At 35.6% G+C, this 21,578-nt stretch overlaps 1 protein-coding gene across 2 annotated transcripts in view; it reads left to right on the forward strand.

Moving 5' to 3' along the window:
* Nucleotides 1-21,578, forward strand: part of ASXL2 (ASXL transcriptional regulator 2) — a 106,052-nt gene that overhangs the window by 25,981 nt on the left and 58,493 nt on the right. For both annotated transcript variants that reach the window (XM_054568910.1, XM_054568917.1), the window contains exon 2: nucleotides 2,534-2,616. In XM_054568910.1, the coding sequence (XP_054424885.1) occupies nucleotides 2,534-2,616 (83 nt within the window). The remainder of the gene's footprint in view (nucleotides 1-2,533; nucleotides 2,617-21,578) is intronic.

The raw sequence follows: 21,578 nt of genomic DNA on the forward strand, positions 1-21,578 counted from the left end.
CAGTTCCAATGGAGTGATGTTTTGTTTGATAAACACTGCCCTCCTGTGGTTAAACTAAGCTAAATGTTTTTTATAAACCTAGTATTCCCACTTAAATGAAAACTGTGGTTAAAAAAATATGCATTAGTATTATAGTACAGTGATAATACTGTAAAAGTACTGTAATGGAATACTGTATTTTAGCTAAGAAATATATGCAGCCATTTTTTCCCCCTCCATTTTCCCCTGTTGGGTTTTGCTAGTGTGTCTCTACATTTTTCTCATGTATTTGTACATTTTCTTATTAAAAATTAGTGAATTAAAAGTCAAATGAAAGTGAAAAGATGGAAAAATATTAAGCTATTGAAAGGAGGTAAGCCACACTTTTTTTTTTTTTTTTTTTTAGTTAAAGATTTTTGTTTATTTTTAGAGAGAGGGGGAGGGACCGAGAAAGAGAGGGAGAGAAACATTGATGTGTGTGAGAGAGATCGATCAGTTGTTTCTCATATACCCCGACCTGGGCACCTGGCCCACAACCCAGGTATGTGTCCTGACTTGGAATCAAACCAGCAACATTTTGGTTTGCAGGCCAGTGCTCAGTCCAGTGAGCCACACCAGCCAGGGCTATAGCTCTAAATATTGAGAAAATTTATCATAAATAATTTTGTAAGTTAAAATCAATGTTAAATGTCTAATATGTAAAGGAACTGGTGGTAAACTTTTTTTTTTTTTAAAGAAAGTAAACATCCCGTAGTTTTAACTAACTTTTTTTCTATTTTATTTTATTAAAAAGTGGTATACCTGGAAAATCAGTTAAGTCCTCACTAAAAAGGCATACAAAAATGTTTTGAAAGCTTTTATTTATTTATTGTTATAGTGAGGGGAAGGGAGGGAGATAAGAGGGAGAGAAATACTGATTAGTTACCTCCTGCATGCCCTGCACTGGGGACCTGGCTAGAAGCCCAGGTATATTCCCTGAGCGGGAATTGAACCGGTGACCTTTTGGTTTGCGAGAGGATGCCCAGCACACTGAGCTATACAAGTCAAGACACCACTTCATTTTTAAAGGATAACATTGCTAGATAGCAGTTTTGGATTTTGCTGGGTCCTTTTCTTTCAGCTCTTTAGCATGGTTTTCCACTGCTGCTGCATTCCATGATTTCTGATGAGAGATCCACAGCCACTTAAATTGTTGTTCTCCAAAATGAAATGTTGTTTTTCCCTTGTCTGCTTTAAAGATTTTTTTGTTGTCTTTAGTTTTAGTTTTTAGTGATGTATCTGGGTATGGATTTCTTTGAACTTAGGTTGTTTGAGAGTCATCAATCTTCTTGAAATCTTAAATGTAGATCTTGCACCAAATTTGGGAAGTTTTCTGCTATTTCTTCACATATATTTTGTCTGCTCTATTCTTTCTCCTCTCCTTTTGGGGCTCTGATGGCATGAATGTTTATGGAACTTCATGGTATCTTTCTTGAGCTCCTTTATTTTTGCAAGCCCCTTGACGCTTTCTGTCTCCTAGAGAACCTACTCCTCCTGCGTCATTTCTTTGTTTTCTTGCACACTTCCATAACTGCATCTGCCTACTTTCCCAAGCAGCAAGATGTCAGAGAAAGAATGTAAGCCATGGGGATTCCCTTCACACTCACGGGGCCTGGCAGGTTTTGTGTTCTTGAGTATTAGGCCCCTGTCTAGCCATTGCTGTTATCATCACTGCCACAACTGCTGCCTTTGGATTGCTTGGGGACGGGGCCCAAGAGAAAAGGAAAAAAACCCCAGAGGATCCTTCTCCCCCTTAACTACTCCTCAGACCAAAAAAGAGAAGACTTCTCTTGAAGCCAATTCTGCCTGCATTGAGAGTGCAGTTCTGAGTTTGGACTGCCACTGAATCTAGATTGAGTAGTCCCAAGGGAAACAAAACCATGAAACTCACTGCTGGGTTAGTACTCCTAGTTGTTTCTTCCCTCAAGTTCATTTTCAGAGTCCTCAGATAGTTGCTCCATGTATTCTGTTTAGGTTTTTAGTTGTATGTACTGAGTGGGAGACACAGGATAAATTGTGCTTACTTCATTTTTATCAGAACCAGAACACAGATAACATTTTGATTTTATTATAACTGTATTGTTAATTTGTTTTTGTTACAAGTTTTTAAACAACCATGCTTTACTGGGCTTTGCTGGAAAAGTGAAGATGGACAATCTTTAAGGTGCTTGTAATAGGGTCACAGGTAGACATGTGATACAGGGGTGGAGGCAGAATGTACACATAATTTCATATTTTGCATTAATGAATAATTGAGTTATTAATCATCCTTTTGACCTATTTCTGCTTCAGGTTTGACTTGTTTGTGTATGAAGGAGAGGAAATCCTATTTATAGTCCATTAATTTTCTACTTACTATCCCCAAATGTAAGGGATAAAAAGTCTCTGGATATGTATATGCTAGATTAAATAATATGTAGTTTTAATAAGAATAAAAAAATACTTAAATAGATAATTATAATAAGAATAGAACTTAAAATAAGAAATAATTTATTATTATATACTTGTTTCTCAGGTCTTAGAAAAATACCCCAATACACCCATGAGTCATAAAGAAATTCTTCAAGTTATCCAGAGAGAAGGACTAAAAGAAATCAGGTGAGTTATTTAAATATTATTAGTAATAATTATAATAAACGATTAGAGTATTTTTTAGTGTACAGCAGTAAAATTTAGTTCTGCAGATTGATTATTTAGTGATAACTGCATTGTTAATTTCTAATTTATTCAGTTGTCAGATGTTTGGAGTTTTTCAGTCATAGCACAGTTGTAAAACTAAAAGTAAGTTTTAAAAAATTCTTAGAAGGTAACTATCTTTACACCCATGCACTTTAATTCTTAGGAAGGCCTAGAGCCATCTTCAAGCCTTCATCTATCAAGTCAGGCTTTTGATTTAATAAGCTTGGTTACTAGCAGATAAAAAATACTCTAATGCAGGAAGAGCACTAGAAATAGGCAGTCTGGAAAGAAATAACCTTGGCCACAAACACTGCAATGGAAAACACACACACGCACACACACACGCACACGTGTACATTTTGGATGATAGTCTTATTATTAATTGACCCCAGCCTGAGGTCAATTAATATAATGTCAAAGGTAAACATAATTTTTTTTTCTTTAATTTCTAAGAGTCTTACATTAAAAAAGCACGTAATAGTCACTGTTCATAATCAAGACCCTTAGTCATCAAGAACTGTTAAAATTATTCAACATGATTTATAGGTTAAGGCACACATCTGGGAGTCTACATTAAGAGATTTTCATTAAGATAGAAAAGGTTGCGGTGCTTTAAAACTGCTACTAGTTCTCAACTTGGGGCGATTTTGTATAATGCCCTTAGGGGAAGTGTTCAGAATTATGGGGAGCTGTTTTTGATTGTCACAGTGACTAGAAAGAAGGGAGCACTATGGCATGTAATAGGAAGGTAGCAGGGGTGCTAAATGTCTCCCATCATGCTGGACAGTCTTTTACATTCTTTTACAAGAATTGTTCAGCTCAAATGCCAGTAGTAGTCCTATTGAGAAATAGTGATTTATGCAGATATATTTGTAAATAAACAACAGCATATTTTTCGATAAATCATATGCGAGTTCTAGATATCAGTACGTATTTTCTTTAACACGAAATTCAGTTTAAGATTTTTTTATTGGCCTTTGTTTGCTAATGCAGTTAAAATTTTTTTGTTTTGATTTGTGGCCAAATGTCAGTAGACTGGGAATAAATTAGGTTTGCTTTATTGATATAAAATATAAAGTTTAAATTAGTGTATCACTCTAATATGTATGTCCCTGAAAAATTGTGTGAACATTTGTAAATTAAAACATTAAAATGCATTTGGAGAATTAGCTTTTAAACATTTTTTGTAAATTATTTTAAAATTTGTCAATAATATAATTCTTAAGTTTTTTTTTAATTCTGTTTTTATTTGAATTAGTTGGATTTATGAGATTACAATTAAAGCACATACCCATTGAATTACAGATCAATTTGTATAAGGCTGTAGGAAAGAAGATAAGTGATTATTGTGATTCTGAGGAATGAATTCTGCTAAGGTATTCTGATATCCTTTTATGACACTATTGGGCCTTATAAGAGTGAACTAGAGATTTCATTTCTCTTCATAAAATTAGACCTGACACACACTGAGAAGTAGGTCAGGAAATCTGGTATGTAGAGATCAGACCTCGCCAGTCCTTTATGTCAGAATGCCAGTTGTGGGGTCATCCAGCCCTAATATACTGTGAGATCCTGTGACTTTAAACTTGTCATTATTATTTCTAGGGTGCAGGCAAGAACAGTAAATGAATAAAGAATAGTAGATTAAAAAAGATGGTGGTGCACTTATGTGACCACAACACAGTAATTTCTAAGTCATTAGTGACTGATATTTTGCTAACTCCATGGGACTTTCAATTCTCACCTTTCTTCTCAGTGTTATTTATCACAGCTGACTCTGCTTCCTTCTGGAGACTGATCGATGTTTCTCTCCTCTCTTCCCCTCTCTCTGAAAATAAATAAATAAAATCTTTAAAGAAAAAAAAAAGTTTTTAGGCAGGTTGTTGAATGAAATTGGATGCTGTGCTTATTGAAGATGTGCTGGTTTTTTATTTTCTTAAATTTTTTTAAAGCAGTTTGGATTGCAGATGTCTATTTATAGAGATAGGTGAAGGGAGGGAGAGAAACATTGACGTGCAAGAGAAAATCAATTAGTTGCCTCTCATATGCCCCCAACCCGGGACCTGGCCCACAACCCAGGTTTGTGCCCTGACTGGGAATCGAACCAGTGGCCTTTCAGTTCGCAGGCTGGCGCTCAGTCCACTGAATCACACCAGCCAGGGTGAAGATGTGGTGTTTCTTACAGTTTTGTTTTTTTTTTTTAATTTCTCAATCAGTACATGGCTTTCAACTCTTTTCTCTCTGTAGTTCTTTTGTCTGCTTGCCCATTTTGAAGAATCTTGCTTAATTTTGATTGTTTCACACTGTATTGTGTTATTTTAAAATATATTAAAGTATAATGGCCATCGAGATGAATGGCTCTGGCTGGTGTGGCTCAGTGGATTGAGTGCTAGCCTGTGAGACAAAGGGTAACCTGTTCAATTCCCAGTCAGGGCACATGCCTGGGTTGCAGGCCAGGTCCCCAGGAGGGTTGCTTACTGAGAGACAGCCACACATGATGTTTCTCTCCCTCTCTTTCTTCCTCCCTTCCCCTTCCCCTTTCTCTAAAAATAAATAAGTAAAATCTTTTTAAAAGATGAGTAGATTAAAAAATGTGGTATATACATTCAATAGAATATTATTCAGCCTTAAGAATGAATGAAATCTGATACATGCTATATGGGTGAACCTTAAAAACATGCTAAGTGAAATAAGAAGGCACAAAAGGACAAATATTGTACAATTCCACTTATATGAGGTACCTAGAATAGGCAAATTTATAGAGACAGAAAGTGTAATAGAGGTTAACGGGGCTGAGAGTAGGAGAGAACAGGGAGTTACTGTTTAATTGGCGCAGAGGTTTTTGGGGGATGATGAACAATTTCTGGAAATAGATAGTGGTAGTGGTTGCACAACATTGTACTTATTAACACTGAATTGTACGCTTCAAAATGGCTAAAATGGTAACTTGTGTGCTCAGCATATTTTGTCATAGGTAACTAACAAAAAAGTATTAAAAATGAAGTGATTGGCACCTGGATGAGAAAGATTGAAGATACTTATTCTTTTAAAAAGTTAGGTGAGAGGATTGAAAATTATTTACCCAAAGTATTGAATTCTGAGTGAATTAATTAGAAACATTTAAAATATATAACATTTAAATTAAATGCTCTTCTATAACTGCATTTTAGAAAACAGGGAGAAGAAAAGCTCCTCAAACTTTTTATTTCACAATAACCTGTGACTTTGTGAATTCCTTTATTATTATTATTTTTTAAACATCTAAGTGCACCCCTTTTAAAAATAGTTTAGGATTTCCCATAGAAGTCATAGGGAAGAAGGAAGATACAGATTGTGATGTTGCAGGTGAAAGATATTCTAGGGTGTTTTAAAAGTAGCTTAGTTCTGTTGAGAACAGAGAAGAGATGTCAAAGGGGCCTGGAATAACTCATAGGAAGAAGAAAAGATAAACAGATTTAAGCGATTGGGGAAAAAAGAGTAATTTGGGACTTATATGTTGCAATTGGTAATATAGATAGATGTCTAACTGTGGTATCTGGTCATTTGTAAAGAAAAGTTAATTTCTGTACTATTACACAGAAAATAGTTATGTCAGAAAATGAGAAATGATTTTAAAAATTTGTCATGACATCTCATTTCCTTGTTCAGTTTTCCATGGCTAAAATGTAGCCTAATTGTCCTTTCTCTTATATACCACAATAATTTTGTGATAGTTCTCTGGGGTTGAGCTCTTTGAACAGAATTGTTTGTTCCAAATTTGAAGTACTGTTAGAACTTTTTAAAAAGTTCTGTAAGCTTTCAATAATTTTTTTAATCTAGACCAATGATTTTCAGCCTTTTTCATCTCATCTGGAACACACCAAAAAATATATTTGTTGTCGATCCAATTAAAAAAATAATACAATTTTGATTCATTCACACCTGACAGCTATAGTTGTTGGCTCTTGTAATTTTTTTTATTTGACAGTTTAAGGGAAAAGAGGTCAGTGCCCTGACTAGTCAAGTGTATTGCATGTTTTAAAAATTCTTGTGGCATACTGGTTGAACAACTAGACAGTTTCCTTTTTTATTTTATTTTTATTTTTTAATTTTATTTATTTTTAGAGAAAGGGGAAGGAAAGGAGAAAGAAGGAGAGAAACATCAATGTGTGGTTGCCTCTTGTGCATCCCCTACTGGGGACCTGGCCTGCAACCCAGGCATGTTCTCTGACTGGGAATTGAATCAGCGACTTTTCGGTTTGCGGGCTGGCACTCAGTCTACTGAGCCACACCAGCCAGGGCTAGACAGTTTCCTTTGAGAAAAAAATATGTTTATTAATTTTAAAGAGAGAGAAATAGAGAAAAACATTGATGTTAGAGGGAAACATTGATTTGTTGCCTCTCAATCATGCCCCAAAGGGGGATTAAACCCACAACCTCGGTACGTGCTCTGACCTGGAATTGAACCCCCAACCTTTTGGTATATGGGACAAAGCTTCAACCAACTGAGCCATACTGGCTAGGGCTAGACAGTGTCATTTTTTTTAAGTCAATGTTATTAACTGAGTAGAAATTTCCTTAATTGGGTTTACTTTGTTGAAAACCCTCTGTTCTCATTATAGTTGATGTGTTGATCCTGCTATACATTTATATGACTCTTACGATTGAAGAAATACTTAACCATTTTTGTTTCAAAACACTGGAAATGAAATCAAGGATTCAGAGAGACAAATGTGTCCACTTGATGCATTTTGGCTATATACTTTAGTTTCTAAAGGAAATTTTGTGTCAAATCTGTATAACATGAATGGCAAATGGCTGTCATTAGCCATTGATATTTAAAATAGTTTATGAAAAAATTAAGATACTTCCTTTTTTTCTGAGGATGTAGACTTTACAGTTAGCAGAAAAACTAAGTGCCCCATATTGTTATTTTCTCCTGACTTTTGAGTCCATACTATGCCATTCCCAGTCACTCATACAGCTATCCCCATACAGCCTCATGGAACTGTTTCTAGGCTTTAGGGGCATCAATTTTTTAAAAAAATTTTTAAAAACTTTAAAAAATATTTCTGCAGTCTTTGAGCAACACAGTTCTCTTGTTCTCAGGATCCAGTCAGCAGACAAGGAGCTACATGGTAATTTGTATAGAGAAGTTGTTAAGTTATTAAGTTAACCAGGAATTAACTAATGAAAGGTAAAGAGAACACAAAGGAATACAGAAATAGCAGATATAGAGAGCATCCGGTACCTCTAGGGTGGAGGCAGTGTGCCCCAGGAAAGAATAATATTCAGAGAGGCCCTTCCATTTCCCTACATGTCCAAGGAGAAGGTTGGGCTCTGGTTCAGCGGATGACAAAGTCACTGGTTCTGTAGCCTGGGGAAACATAGGAAATCACCTACTGTGTACTCGAAGAACTTGCTGGAAACCCTCCTGCTGGGCACCTGTCCAGCTCACTGGGGTACCAGCAGAGACACCAGCAGAATTTTCTGGAAAGCAACCCAAAGGCATTCTGCTGAATCTTGCTGAAGTGTGAGTGCTGTTGAATGTCCTTCATATTGCTGGGCGCCGCAAGCTGCAAGAGCTAGCAGGCAAAGAGCACACTAAAACTAGAAAGAAAAGCACCCCTTCTTTCTGCACTGTTTCTGTAGCATGCTCACAAAACTTAGCATTGAGCCATTTTGCAAAGGAGAAATGTTTATATGGCCCAGCTCTGCTGTCACAGAGGCAAAGGAGGTTGGATTTACAGCTAAAAGCCAATAAATTGATAACTTTCACAGAAGCCTTCAGTAGTTTTTCCATTGACTAACTGAGACCCTTGGTCCTACATACCACTTTTTTCACTTGATTTCTTTCCATCTGCACTCCAGCTAGACAGATACACTGCTATTCCCTGTAAGTCGACATTGAGCAATCTTTTATATATGTCTTCTTAAATTGAAAGTGGGGTTTTTATAGACAGCATGTAATTTTTAAAATCCAATTTGATAATCATTGATATAAGATTTAATGTATCATTATATTATTTATTTTGTTTTTCTTTTCTTTTAGCTGTCCTCTCTACTGCCTCTTCCTCCGCCTTCTTTAAAATGAGTGTTGATGCAGTATGTATATGTATATATGTACTTTTTTTTTTTTTTTTTTACTTTTTGGCTGTATCTCTCTGTTTTTTAAGTGGTTGCTTTAGAGATTATATACTATACATCCAAACCTTTCACTGACTTCTTAGAATTAATATTTTACCACCTTAAATAAAATATAGTGGCCTTATGACCATGTTCCCGTTACTCATCCCCTTTGTTATAGTTGTCATATGTGTTACATCTCATACATGGAATTCCCCACCAGACTTACTGATTTACTTTCCACTTAAACAGTTCAAAGAACAACTGTGTTAACCCAGATGTTTACCATTTCTTTTGCTCTTCCTTCTCTTAAGTTCTACATTTCTCCCTAGTATTATTTTCTTCAGCCTGAGGAACTTTCCTTTTAGTATTTCTTAGAGCAGGTCTCTTGGTAATGAATTCTCTTAGTTTTTTGTTGTCTGAGAATATCTTTTGTTTGTTTTGCTTTATTTTGAAGGTTTTTTTTTTTTTTTTTTTTTTTTTGCTCTGGATATTGTATTCTGTGTTGACACTTCTTTTCCTTTACTACTTAAAAAAAATACTCCAGTGCCTTAAGGCCTCCATGGTTTTTGATGAGAAATCCATGATTGTTTGAGTCATTGTTTTCATATAAGTAATGCTTAATTTTCTGTGGTTCTTTTAAGATAATGTCTTTGTTTAGTTTTCAGCAATTTGATTTTTAATATTTCTTGTGGATTTCTTGTGTTTAATCTGTTTAGCATTCGCTGAGCTTCTTGAATCTGTAGCCTTATGTATTTTTATCAAATATGGCAAATATTCAGCCACTTTTTTCTTTACCATATTTTCTCTTCTTCCAATTACATGATTATTTTTGAGCACTTTATTACAGTTCCCTGAATCTCTGCTCATTTTTTCCCAAACTTTTTCTATCTGTATTTCAGAATGGATCATTTCTGTTGCTCTGTCATCAAATTCTCTGACTTTCTTCCCTGCCTTCTATATTCAGCTGTTGAACCTGTCCAGTGAGATTTTATTTTTAATGTTATATCTTTTGATTTCAAAATTCCTGTTTTATTTCTTTTATATAGTTTCTATTTTTCTGTTGTAAACCTCTGGCTTTCCAGTAATTTCAAGTTTGTTTATCTTTACCACATGAAGTATGAAGTGTTTGTCTGATAAGTCCCACCATCTGCGTAATTTCAGGGTTGGCAACTATTGATTATCTTTTCCCTTGAGAATTTGTCACATTTTTCTGGATCTTTGTTTACGGAGAAATTTCAAGTTGTATTTTAGACATTTTTAGTATTATTATGTTGTTTAGGCTCTGGTTTACTGTTAAAAATCTCTGGCGAATGGTGATATCTTTTTTCAATAGGCACACAACCCAGTTTTTCTCAGACTACTGGTCTTACATCTGTAGGTGCTGGATCAATACTTACTCAGTTTTCAAAGCCTTTTCTGTTGTTTTGGAGCTGTTCATGCATGTGCCACTCATGCTGAGTCTGAGATGTGAGCAGTGGTTCAGTTCTCAAAGCCTTTGCTATATTGGTTGGGCGTGTCCTAAGTATGCACCGCTCAGGCATAATAAGCCCAGGCCTTATGAAGGAATGAAGAGGTTCCCTTCTCTGGTTCTTTTGTCTCTAGAATCCCCCTCAGTGTTCTCCTTCCTCCCCACCTCCAGCCTGCAGTGTCTTTGTCTCCCAGTCTCTGGCCGGAAAGTCACGTCTTTTTTTCAGAATTTTATCTATCCCCTACAGTAGTACATCTCCTCAACTAGGGCCTCCTCTTTAGTCAAAGTGTTGAGAAAAACCCAGAAAACTCACCCTGTGAGCATTTGGCTAACTGTGAAGTTAAAGGGAACAATTCTCATGACCACCCTTACTTAATTAAGCCAACTGCATTGTTAGGGGGTCCCCAGGACTACTTTAAAGGCTCAATAATTTGCTAGAAGTGCTTGTATAACTTACTGAAAACTGTTATATACTCATGGTTATGGGAAGGGTACAGAGAAAGGATTAGATTTAAATTAGCCAAGGGAAGAGAGAGACAGAGGCCAGAGTCAGGGTAAAGTGCCAAACTCAGAGCTTCTAGTCATCTCCCTATGACTTAGGACAGTCTTAATTATCAACACCAGTGTATGACAATATGCATGGAATTTTGCCAGCCAAGGAAGCTCACTGGAGCCTTGGTGTTGAGTTTTTATTGGGGGCCCATCATGTAGTCATGATTCATTACCCACCTGGTTGATCTGCTTCCCCTTGTCCAGCCCCTCTAGAGGTCACCTGAGACCATGTGATACAGGCCCCCACCCTAAATCACATTGTTAGTGTGGCTCAAAGCCTGCCCTCTAAATGACAATATTACTATCTGGCTGGCCTAAGACCCTCCTCATTGGGGCTAGTGATTATCTTGTAGAAGCCAATGGCAAAGGCCAGACCTGTCTTTAGGTACGGTAAAATCTTCACTGGAGACTTCTGTTTGTATCAGGTTTCGATTTCCTAATGTGCTAGCTTTTAATTTTCAGTGTTTTAGGCAGTTGCTTTAAAAAAAATTGACATGTAATTCATATATCATAAATGTTACCATTTTAAAGCATACACTTCAGTGGTTTTATTTATTAGTTCATTCACCCAAAACATTTCCATCACCTCCAAAAGAAACCTTGTACTCATTAGCTTTCGGTCACCTTTTTTGACCTCCTCCCCCATCCCCCAGTCCTAGACCACCACTGATTTACTTTCTGTCTCAATGAATTTGCCAATTTTGGAATGGAATCATAAAATACGTGGTCTTTTGTGACTGGCTTCTTTCTTACAGGATAATGATTTGAAGGTTCTTTTATGTTGTATTTATCAGTACTTCATTTCTTTATTGCTGATTAATATTCCATTTTATACATATCCTACATTTTGTTTATCTGTTTATCCATGGAGGGACATTTGGGTTGTTTCTACTTTTTGGCTATTGTGAACAATAGTATGAACATACATGTACAGGTTTTTGTGTAGGAAATTGGCTCTTGTATTTTTGTCCACAGTTTTTAGTTTTAACTAGCCAGGGAGAGAGAGACAGACAGAGACAGACAGGCTGTTGTGAGCCTGCTCTCTTTACTAGCACTGGAAGTCCCAGCCAGTTCTAAATCATGAAGATTGGATTGGGTTTTAACTTTATGGAACTTTCCTTGATGAACCCACATATTGCAAATCAGAACCATGTGTTTTTCTTTAGCTTTGTATAGAATTCTAGATTTTTGTGTAGCCTTTGTTTTCCAGTTGATTTTAAATTGCAGTAAGGGGCATGGCAGTTTCCACAAAAAGTCTGGTGTAGGCATCTAACACAGGTGTTTTATGACTAGGTGTTTGGAATCTTAGTGTTGACTAGTTGTATAATTAGAGCCTGTTTTTTCTACAATAAATGAATATGAATAGAATGCAGCAAACCAGTGTGAATCCATTTGCATGGTTAAATGTTTAATAAACATCGCTCTGTCCTAATGGGTATCAGTCTTCAAAGGGAAGTAATACACATACCTTAAACATTTGCTTCTGTTATTACAAGATGATAGGTAGTCCAATTTATGTTTTAGGTAAATATATATCTTTAGGTAAATACACATTATGAAGATGGACTGCAGCGGTCAAGAGTTTGAAGGGATTAAGGAGACTGTAATAAAGAGATTTTTAGTAGATTAGACAATATATGGTGGTGGTTTGGATTAGGGTGAAAGTAAGTAGAGCTGGAGAGAATAGACAAATTTGAGATACATGTTTCATGACTGACGAATGGCTTGGATGTGGGAGGTGAAAGGAAAAGAAAAAAATGATTTCTAGGCTTTCTGATTGAATAGCTGCCATTCACCATACAGATTAAGAATTGAGGAATAAACTGGTCAAGTGAGGGGGTTGCTTAATAAAGGAATCATTGAGCATAGATTGTGGATTCAAAAAAGAAAAAAGGTTTGAGCCTCATGAAGGGTGAGGAGGTATTCAAGTGTGGGGAATGGTTTTATTACAAATGTCAAGACAGCAATTAAAAGGAAGCAGTAACCTGGAGCTTTAGAATATGTATCTATTTTCAGAGATTAATATCTAAACTATGTGTTGGACATTGATGAATAAATAGTTCCTGGTGTGTTGTGGAATCTACAAGTCCTTTTTCTTTTGTGGTAATACACTTTGACTTACGTTATAGTCTAGGTTTATAAATTAGGTACCAAAGACAGTTTTTTAAATATAAAGGTTTACTTTTGGAAAATTCCAAACTAAAAAGTATGCATTCTCCATTATAAATTATAAATTATTACATACTATGGAGAAATATACACATAGAATACAAAGTACTTATACATACTTTGGGAGTATTCCTGCTAAACCTTTACTGTTATCAAGAGCTCATTACTACTTCTATTCTTAGCCTGTTGGGTAGCAGGTTTTTTTCCTCCCCTAGCAGTGGCTGCCATTAATGTTTACAAATGTACTTTTACAGCATTAAATGTAGGACAGCAAGCCTTTCTTCTAAAGTAGTCATTGCTTTTAATGCTTCTCTTCCCCCCAGTGAAGTCTTCTTAACTTGCTTTGCTAATCCTACTAGCTGTATGTTTTGACTCTTCTTATTAACAGCTATTAGAGTTTTGAGGACAGAAGAGAAAGAAGAGTATTTATTTCCGGAGACCATATTCTCTTCTTAGTTTTTCTTGTCTTTCTGTTCATGAGTAGAAGAGGAAAGAGAAATTAAAAAGATTCTTGGTGTTCATGAATTTGTCATCCACAAATAGAATGTTTTCTAAATTAGACCATTCACGAGTGGTCCCAAGGATTCATGATCTGTAATAATTAGTAGTTTTAGTGAGTCACGAATTTGAACCTTTTACACCGTAAGGTTGGTATGGACCAGTAAGTTTATGTAGCTAATAAATAAGTGTAGCCAACTGCCTTGCTTTTAAATTAGGTGATCATTACTTATTTGTTACCTCTGAAAGAAGTCAAGAACTATTTAAAAGCATTGGTTCTTTATGGAAAAAGACCCAGAAGGGAAGACATAAATGCTGTTTATATAGTACTACTGACAAATTTGGGGACAAGCAGATGACTTGTACAGGCAAGTCATCTTTGCAAATGAAGTTCAATGAAATTTTTAGTTAGTTATATAGTACAACGTGATGCCCCAGATTAGCAATACCCCCAAGTGCATAATCTATTGTATTTCTTCCTCATCCTCTCCCTCCCTCCCTAACTCCTTTTCAAACGAGTCACATTATTCAGTCATGAAATGTTATAGCTGAAAAAGGTAATTGGCATATTATAGTTATATCTCATTTTATTATTAAAGAATAAAGGCCCATGAAGATTGAGACTTGGCCGGTCTTACACGTAGCTCAGTAAAACTCGAAACCAAGACTTACTGTGTCAGCTTTTATTTTTTTCAGTGTATCATAACTGCCTCTGTAGTTCCCCAGACCTTTTAAAAAAATTATATATTTATTTTTAGAGGGGAAGAGAGGGAGAAAGACAGGGAGAGAAACATCTGTGATTGAGGAACATTGGCTGCCTCTCAAATACCCTCAATTGGGGACCTAGCCTGCAGCCCAGTCATGTGCCCTGACTGGAAATCGAACTGGCGACCTTTTGGTTCGCAGGCCTGTACTCAGTCCATTGAGCCACACCAACCAGGGTTACTCCAGACCTTTCTGATCAGCATGTGTGCTTTGTTATTTTTCAAATCAAATTTATAACATGTGCTGACATACAACAACATTAGGTTAGTTGCTTTCTAACTCTGAATTACTTTCTGGAAGAATTTAACATTAAAACTGTAGCCATTTATAATTTCACTTCTGAAAGGGACAGTACATTTTTTAAGAACTTATCCTAACAGAGCTTTTAAGTAGATCTTTATTTACATTGTTGTGCAGAGCTCAGAATTGTTACCTACCAAGAGTTTTTCTTATGTTTCAGTCTTTATCCCAAGCAAGCTCCTTTAGAGTTGGAATTGTAAAGAACTTTGGGAATCATCTTCAAAGATCATGCTCAATAAACATTTGACGAATTGAAAATTGAGCTCTTTGGAGGAGACCCCATTGCACCTGATTAGTATTAATACATTTACTTGTGAACAAAATAATCTTTCCCTCATGGTATTTAAGTGTGTGTTAGTTCACCTCATACCAAAAACTAATCTCATCTTCTGATTTTTCCCCACCTCTTTGTATGTGAAATTATACAGCAAGAGAAATAAAATTCAACATTCTCTACTACTTTATAGCAGAAATCATTATTCCCATAGAGGAGATCATTTGATTATTTGCCAAGCTGAATTGTCTTGAGGTGATTTCGTTAGAAAGAGCTCAGTTTAAGAATGAAGAACATTATTAAATTGGTACCACCTTTTATCTAAGTTTGGCTGATACCTTTGAGTCCTGCATTTTCTTTATCTGCTAGTTGCAGTCTGCTTTCAAGCCCGCAAACCTTGTTAGGATGTCAAAAGGACTAATCACCAACAACAAAAATCAAAATGCTTGGATATTTACAGAAAATATTCCTATTCATTGTTATTAAGCTTCGCAGTAATTTCCATTATGGATCAAAGGGAAGCTACTAAACATTTTAGGATCCATAGCTGATGGCTTTATGATGGCTCCTTGAAATTGAAATGCATGGGAAGAATATTAAAGAATGGGGAATATTCATTGTATCCACATTTAACTTTAAACTACTGTAATAGTTTTATTCTGCCACATAAGTAGAGTATGCAGCTGACACCTGAAATGATGGAGACTTTAGCTGAATTTAATTGTGTATTGTTAGACCCAGTGATAATTTGAGCTAGTTTTTGTGAATTCTGATGAAGAAATTAATGTTTTATGGGCACAATAGGGGGAGGCTACTAATTTGAAGAATTGTGGACATTGCTGGGAGGGGAAGGTAGAGTTTATTTTTTGGCTTTATTGTTGCTTTGTAAAGAAAAATTAAAAGCTCTTTTTTTCCCTCCTTTCATTTTCTTGGGGTGCATTCCAACTCCAGAAGGTAAGAAGTATTATTTTATTCTAAAGAAGTATACAATTATAAAGCACTCTTTTACAAGTTTAATTGAACCTACCTTTGGATGCATAATTTTTACCTATTGAAACAGTATAATTAGTCTAGAAACTAAATAAGAATGATATTACCATGTAAATGTTTTATTATATGTACTTTTTTGTTGCAGTTTATAAGCATTATTTGGTCATAATTTTAGAAACTCAATTTACATTTAATTTTATTAAAATCATCATTTGACCTACTAGCATTTATTAAAATCATCATTTGACTTACTAGCATACCTAGTATTCAGTAGGTTAATAATGAAAATACTTATGAGATTGGAAATGTATAAGGTAAAATTTGCTTTTGTTCTGCTCTTGTAAAATGTGCCACTTCCTTCGGATCTCCGTGGTTTCAGATGAGAAATCTGCTGTCATTTTAATTAGTTTTTCCATATAGATAATATGTTGTTTCTCTCTACTTTCAGGACCTTCTTTTTTTTCTTTTCTTTCTTCCTTTTTTTGTATTTAGTCTTCAGAAATTTAATTATGATGTGTCTCAGTATGTGGACTTCAAATTTATCCTGTTTAGATTTCCTGAGTTTCTTGCATATGTAGGTTTATTTTTAACCAAATGAAAGAAGTTTTCAGATGTTAATTATTTAAATCCTTTTTCTCTTTTTCTTCCTAGACTCTGATGAAAAGAACTTTAAGTATTCTGTTATTATCCCATTATTTCCTGAGATTCTGTTAATTTTTTTCAGTGTTATTTTCTCTCTGTTGTTCACACTGGGTAAAAAAAAATTATTTTTTTGATAAATAGGCAGGTTTAATGATATATTGCTCTTCACACAGATGGCTGCAGAGAGTTTAAACTGCAATCCAGGAGTACACAATATGCAACACAGACTAATTAGCAGGTCAAAAATAAAAGGGCTTCTCATAATTATCCTGTAAACATCACAGCTCTTCTTCCATCCAAAATGACCCTAATCTCACATGAAAAGTGAATGCAGGAGAATCAGAAACCTAGCTTTGTGGCCAAAAGTAAAAACCAAAGGAAAAATAGCAATTTAGTAGTTAGTTGGTAAAAACAGAGAATCTGGTCCCCTCACTATGCTGCTTTGCTCTTCTTTCTCTTGCTCTTTTTGTCCCTCCTCTTCAGCCCATCCATGTTAGCTCTCAACAGGTTTGAATAAGCCATCTGAAACTTACTTCTTTGGAGCTCACCACTGTATTGATCTACTTTTTCCCATCAGTAGCTCTTCACAGACATTTGTTCCCTGAGAGCTCAAAGCCCTCCAGAAACCTTTACTCTGAATGGGTTTAGTTCAGCCATCATACTTCTCAGGGTGATGAACGCACTGCCTGACAACCGGCACTTCTGGAAGAGACTGGTCAGTTCCATAAGGAACTGTTGCCTCTCCAGCAGAACTATCCCAGCTCCGCTGGCCCCACCCAGTCAACATAAGACCTGAGCAGTTGGGAGTTGGAAGTTCTGGCCAGGTTGGGCTGTGGCCACATGGGGCAAATTTTATCTTTCCTTAATATCATTGAGTCTATCCTGTTATCCTTATTGTACTGTTGAGCCCATCTAGCAGTGTTTTCTCTATCCAGCAAGTTTTTACATTTTGTAATATGCTTTTTAAGTTCTTTAAGTTCTAATTTTTGTTATAGTTCCTGTTTCTTTGCTTATACTTGCTCTATTTTCATTTGTTTCAAGAGAATGTATAAATGCTTATTGAAACATTTTTATGGTAGTTGTTAAAATCTTTGTCTTATAATTTCAAAATCTTTGTCAATGTTGGCATCAGTTGATTGTCTTTTCTCATTTAGGCTGTGATTTTCCTGATTCTTGGTATGATGGGTGATTTTTCTGTTGAATCTTGGATATTTTAGCTATTATGTTAGGAGGTGTCGGGTCATATTACGTTTAACCTTTTCTTTAAGCAGGCATTCACACTGCTCGGATTTGCCATGCAAATCCTGGACTCTTGGTGGACTGTGGTCTTCTTGTTTTACTCTGGTGACACAGAGACTCCCAGTGATCTGTTGCTGCTTTCTGTGGAGTTTGCACAGGCCAAGGCTGCCTGATGCCTCTAGATGTGAGAGACAGGGAGTTTCCGGCCTGTGGGAACAAGAGGCTTCTTGGGTCAGGTGCCTGTGACAGGACCCATCCTCGCTTGCGCCGTGGGCTCTTCAGCAATTGAGGAGAGGAGGCTGGTAATCTCAGGGCCACAAGGATGAAGAGGCTTCCTGGTCTGGGCTGCCTCTTACGATCTGATGCCACTTGCTGGCACCATCTTGCCACTCCTATTTTTGGTCTTTGTTTTTGCTGCTTGAGGTAAGGTAACTCACTGTGTTAAAGCCATTTAATTATATCAGCTTTATTATAACTCTAAGTTACTTCTGTGAGTAGGAAAATGCCAGGAGTTGGTAAAATAAGGGGTCAGTTGACTCCTTCAAAGCTCTGAATCTCGACATATATGTGGCTATATCAAGACTGACAGCTGTTGTTCAGACGTAGAAAATAATTGTAATAAATAACTTTGCTGTTTAGATGCATAAACTGTATTTCTAAATGAACAAGAAATACCAAGTAGGACAAAGACAAAATTACAACAAATTCTTAATTTTTGATGTATTTAAATCTGTTAAATTGTATTCTCTCTTCAGCTCTTTGTTTCAGAACTATGTCCTTAGCTTATATTGACAAGTATTTTATTTTTAGTTTGTTTTCCACACCAATACTTCTTTTACTCCAAATAGTATGTCATCATATGCAGCCATCTACACTTCTTTAGTTCAGATGCATGTGATTTTCAGGAACTTGTCCCAGTCAGTTAAAAAATGTTAGCATCTTGATTGGCTGACATAAAGGCAGTTAATATTTCTTTATATGCAGTAGTTACAGGGTGACCTTTTAAGGAGCATTGTATTTCTCTTAAAGCCTATTTTTTTCTTTTTATTATAAGATTGAAAAGCAAGACACTATTAGTGAAGCAATAGTGGAAGTGGCTATGGACTAAGATAGAATTGAAGTACTTTATGCATATGATCTATTTAATCTTAAGTAAACCCTCTGAAGTCTATTTCATAAAGACATTGAAGCAGTGAGAAATTTCTTAGCTAGTTAGAGATAAAGCTTGAACCCACATCTGTCTGACTCCAAAACATAAGGGCTGCTTTCTTCATTTTTGAGGAGGGTCACGACATTAGGTAAGCTCTTGATGAACAGTTTTGTATTTCACTTTTCAGGGGTGTCCAACCCTTTGACGTCTCTGGGCCACACTGGAAGAAGACTTGGTCTTGGGCCACACGTTAAATACATTGTGACATGTAATCACAAAAATAAAATCTCTTTATGTTTTAAGTAAATTTACAAACTTGTGTTGGGCCACATTCGTAGGCATCCTGGGATGCCCCGCGGGCCGCAGGTTGGACACCCTTGCATTAGGTGAAAAGTTAAGGTGTTCTCTAAGGTACTTCTGTATCAAGAATTTATGATTATCTAATCTAAATAAAATTGAATCATATTGTTCCATATATTTACTTTAAAATAAAACATAATCACTGGACTTTTTTTCCTTTCAAACAGTTTTGCTCACACCTTATTGGTAGTAGACAAATTACACTTTTAAAAAAACAATAGTGGAAGAAAGACAATAATGGGAAGATAAAGTAAAGATTTACAGTGGAGTACTGAGAGGACAGAGAGAGTATACAAGCAAATTTTCCAAAGAATCTTTTTTTGTTTTTGTTAATTTGTTTTATATGGGTTATTTTCCACTATAATCATTTATTTTATTGCTTGAAGACAAGACACAGTTTACTCCCTACACAAGAAGCATTAAGATAAGTCTTTAGCATGGATATCTAAACAGATTTGAGGTATAATGAATTATTTGTCAAATACACTTTAAAGGTAAATTTTCACACAGACATTATTCTATTAGAGGTTTGCAAAGCTTTTCTAATTCTGTTTGAAAACAATACTTTGGTATAACAGACTTTGAAGTTACTGTCTGAATGTCATGATGGTTTTTATATTGATACTCTTAAGTGAAAAGCTAATTTTTCCCCCTAAAGATCATTATCTTATAATTGAAATGATTAAAAGTTTTGGTGATATGATCTAAACATATTCTAAAACCACTAGATTTCCCTACCCTTGTCATCTTTGCCTTGTCTCTTGATCTTTGAATGTTACATGTAGGTGTCCCCTTTCTTCGTTTTTGTGGGCATCTGTGACTCTTTTTGAATATGTCTTTTGTACTTGGTCAACAAATACTTTGCTTTTCAAAGTGTCTTTTCTAGTGGAAATCTTTCACTTCAGTCTGTACAGTTTCCCCCTCTTGTTTTGTTTTTAATAGCTTGCCCTGTGACAAAGGAAGTGATTTTGAAAAAAAAACCTTACTCATTTTCAGAAGTTACATGGTTTTAATAATTTATGTATTTGAGTATTTAATAATTTTGTAAAAGTGATACCTGATAACCAAAATAAAAGTTAATAATGAAAAACGTACCCCTGAAATTCACTACCCAAGAATAACCGTTGTTTATTGCATTTAATTAAGAAACTAAGAAAATTGCTATACTTCAGTTTTGTTTTTCTTTTTAAAGATTTTATTTATTTATATTTAAGACATAGGGGAAGAGAAAGAGAAAGAGAGGGAGAGAAACATCAATGTGTGGTTGCCTCTTGCACACCCCTTACGGGGGGACCTGGCCTCCAACCCAGGCATGTGCCGTGACTGGGAATTGAACCAGCAGCCCTTTGGTTCATAGGCCAGTGCTCAGTCCACTGAGCCACACCAGCCAGGGCATGTTTTCACTGAAGTATATTAATATACTTAGGATATTAATTCCTAAATGATTCTGAAGTTGAAGAAAAAGAAAATAGAAAAATTCTGAAGGTGTATTTTCATTTTTAAAATAAAAGTTGAAAAAATAGAAAACACTTATATTTCTCTTATATTAGTGCAACTGTTTACTTTTTTCCTGCTCTAAACCATTTTCTTTGTTCCTGGATTGTTTATTTAGGTGCATTTATTTGTTGGCTTTTAAGTTTGGATGATTATCTTTCAATTTTTTACTTTTTATTTTTTTGTTGGAATGACATGTTGGTTGGATGTAAAATTTTTTTTGACATAAGTGCTTTGCTTCCTGTCTTTTGGTATTGAGTATTGCTGAGAAGGCTGATGTTTTCTGCATTATACAGGGATTATTTTTATTGGTCAGTTTTTGCTGCATAACAATCTCAAAGTTTTAGTGGCTTATAACAACAAGTAGTTTGTTTTCTTGTGTCTTTAGATTTGCTGGGGTTCATTTATTGTTGCCTAGGCTTGGCTTTAGGTTGTGGTTTGTTCTCTGTTCTGGAATCAGTGGCCTCCTGTCATGGCAGTCTCAGGATTAAGTCAAATAAACAAGCACATTTTAGCCTCTGTTTCTGTCATATCTCTTATCATTTCATTGACCAAATGAAGTCTTGTGACCAAATCCAACATTCATGTGGGGTGGGGAAATATATTTCACTTATTCTAATACAGCAGTTTTCAACTGGTGTGCTGTGGCACACTAGTGTGTCGCAAGAATTTTTAAAACATGCAGTACCTGACTATTTAGTCAGGGGTACAGACCTCTTTTCCCTTAGATTGTCAAATGAAAAAATGACAATAGCCAACATAATAGTAGCCATCTGGTGTGAATGTCCTGTCTTGAACCACAAATAATTGGGTTGGCCAAAAAGTTTGTTTGGTGTATTCCCTAAGATGGCTCTAGTAATGCTTAGTTGTCT

Source organism: Pteronotus mesoamericanus, unplaced genomic scaffold, assembly GCF_021234165.1.
Source record: "Pteronotus mesoamericanus isolate MK-2021 breed Mesoamerican mustached bat unplaced genomic scaffold, CSHL_Meso_final contig_101, whole genome shotgun sequence".
In the NCBI taxonomy this organism is placed as follows: domain Eukaryota; kingdom Metazoa; phylum Chordata; class Mammalia; order Chiroptera; family Mormoopidae; genus Pteronotus; species Pteronotus mesoamericanus.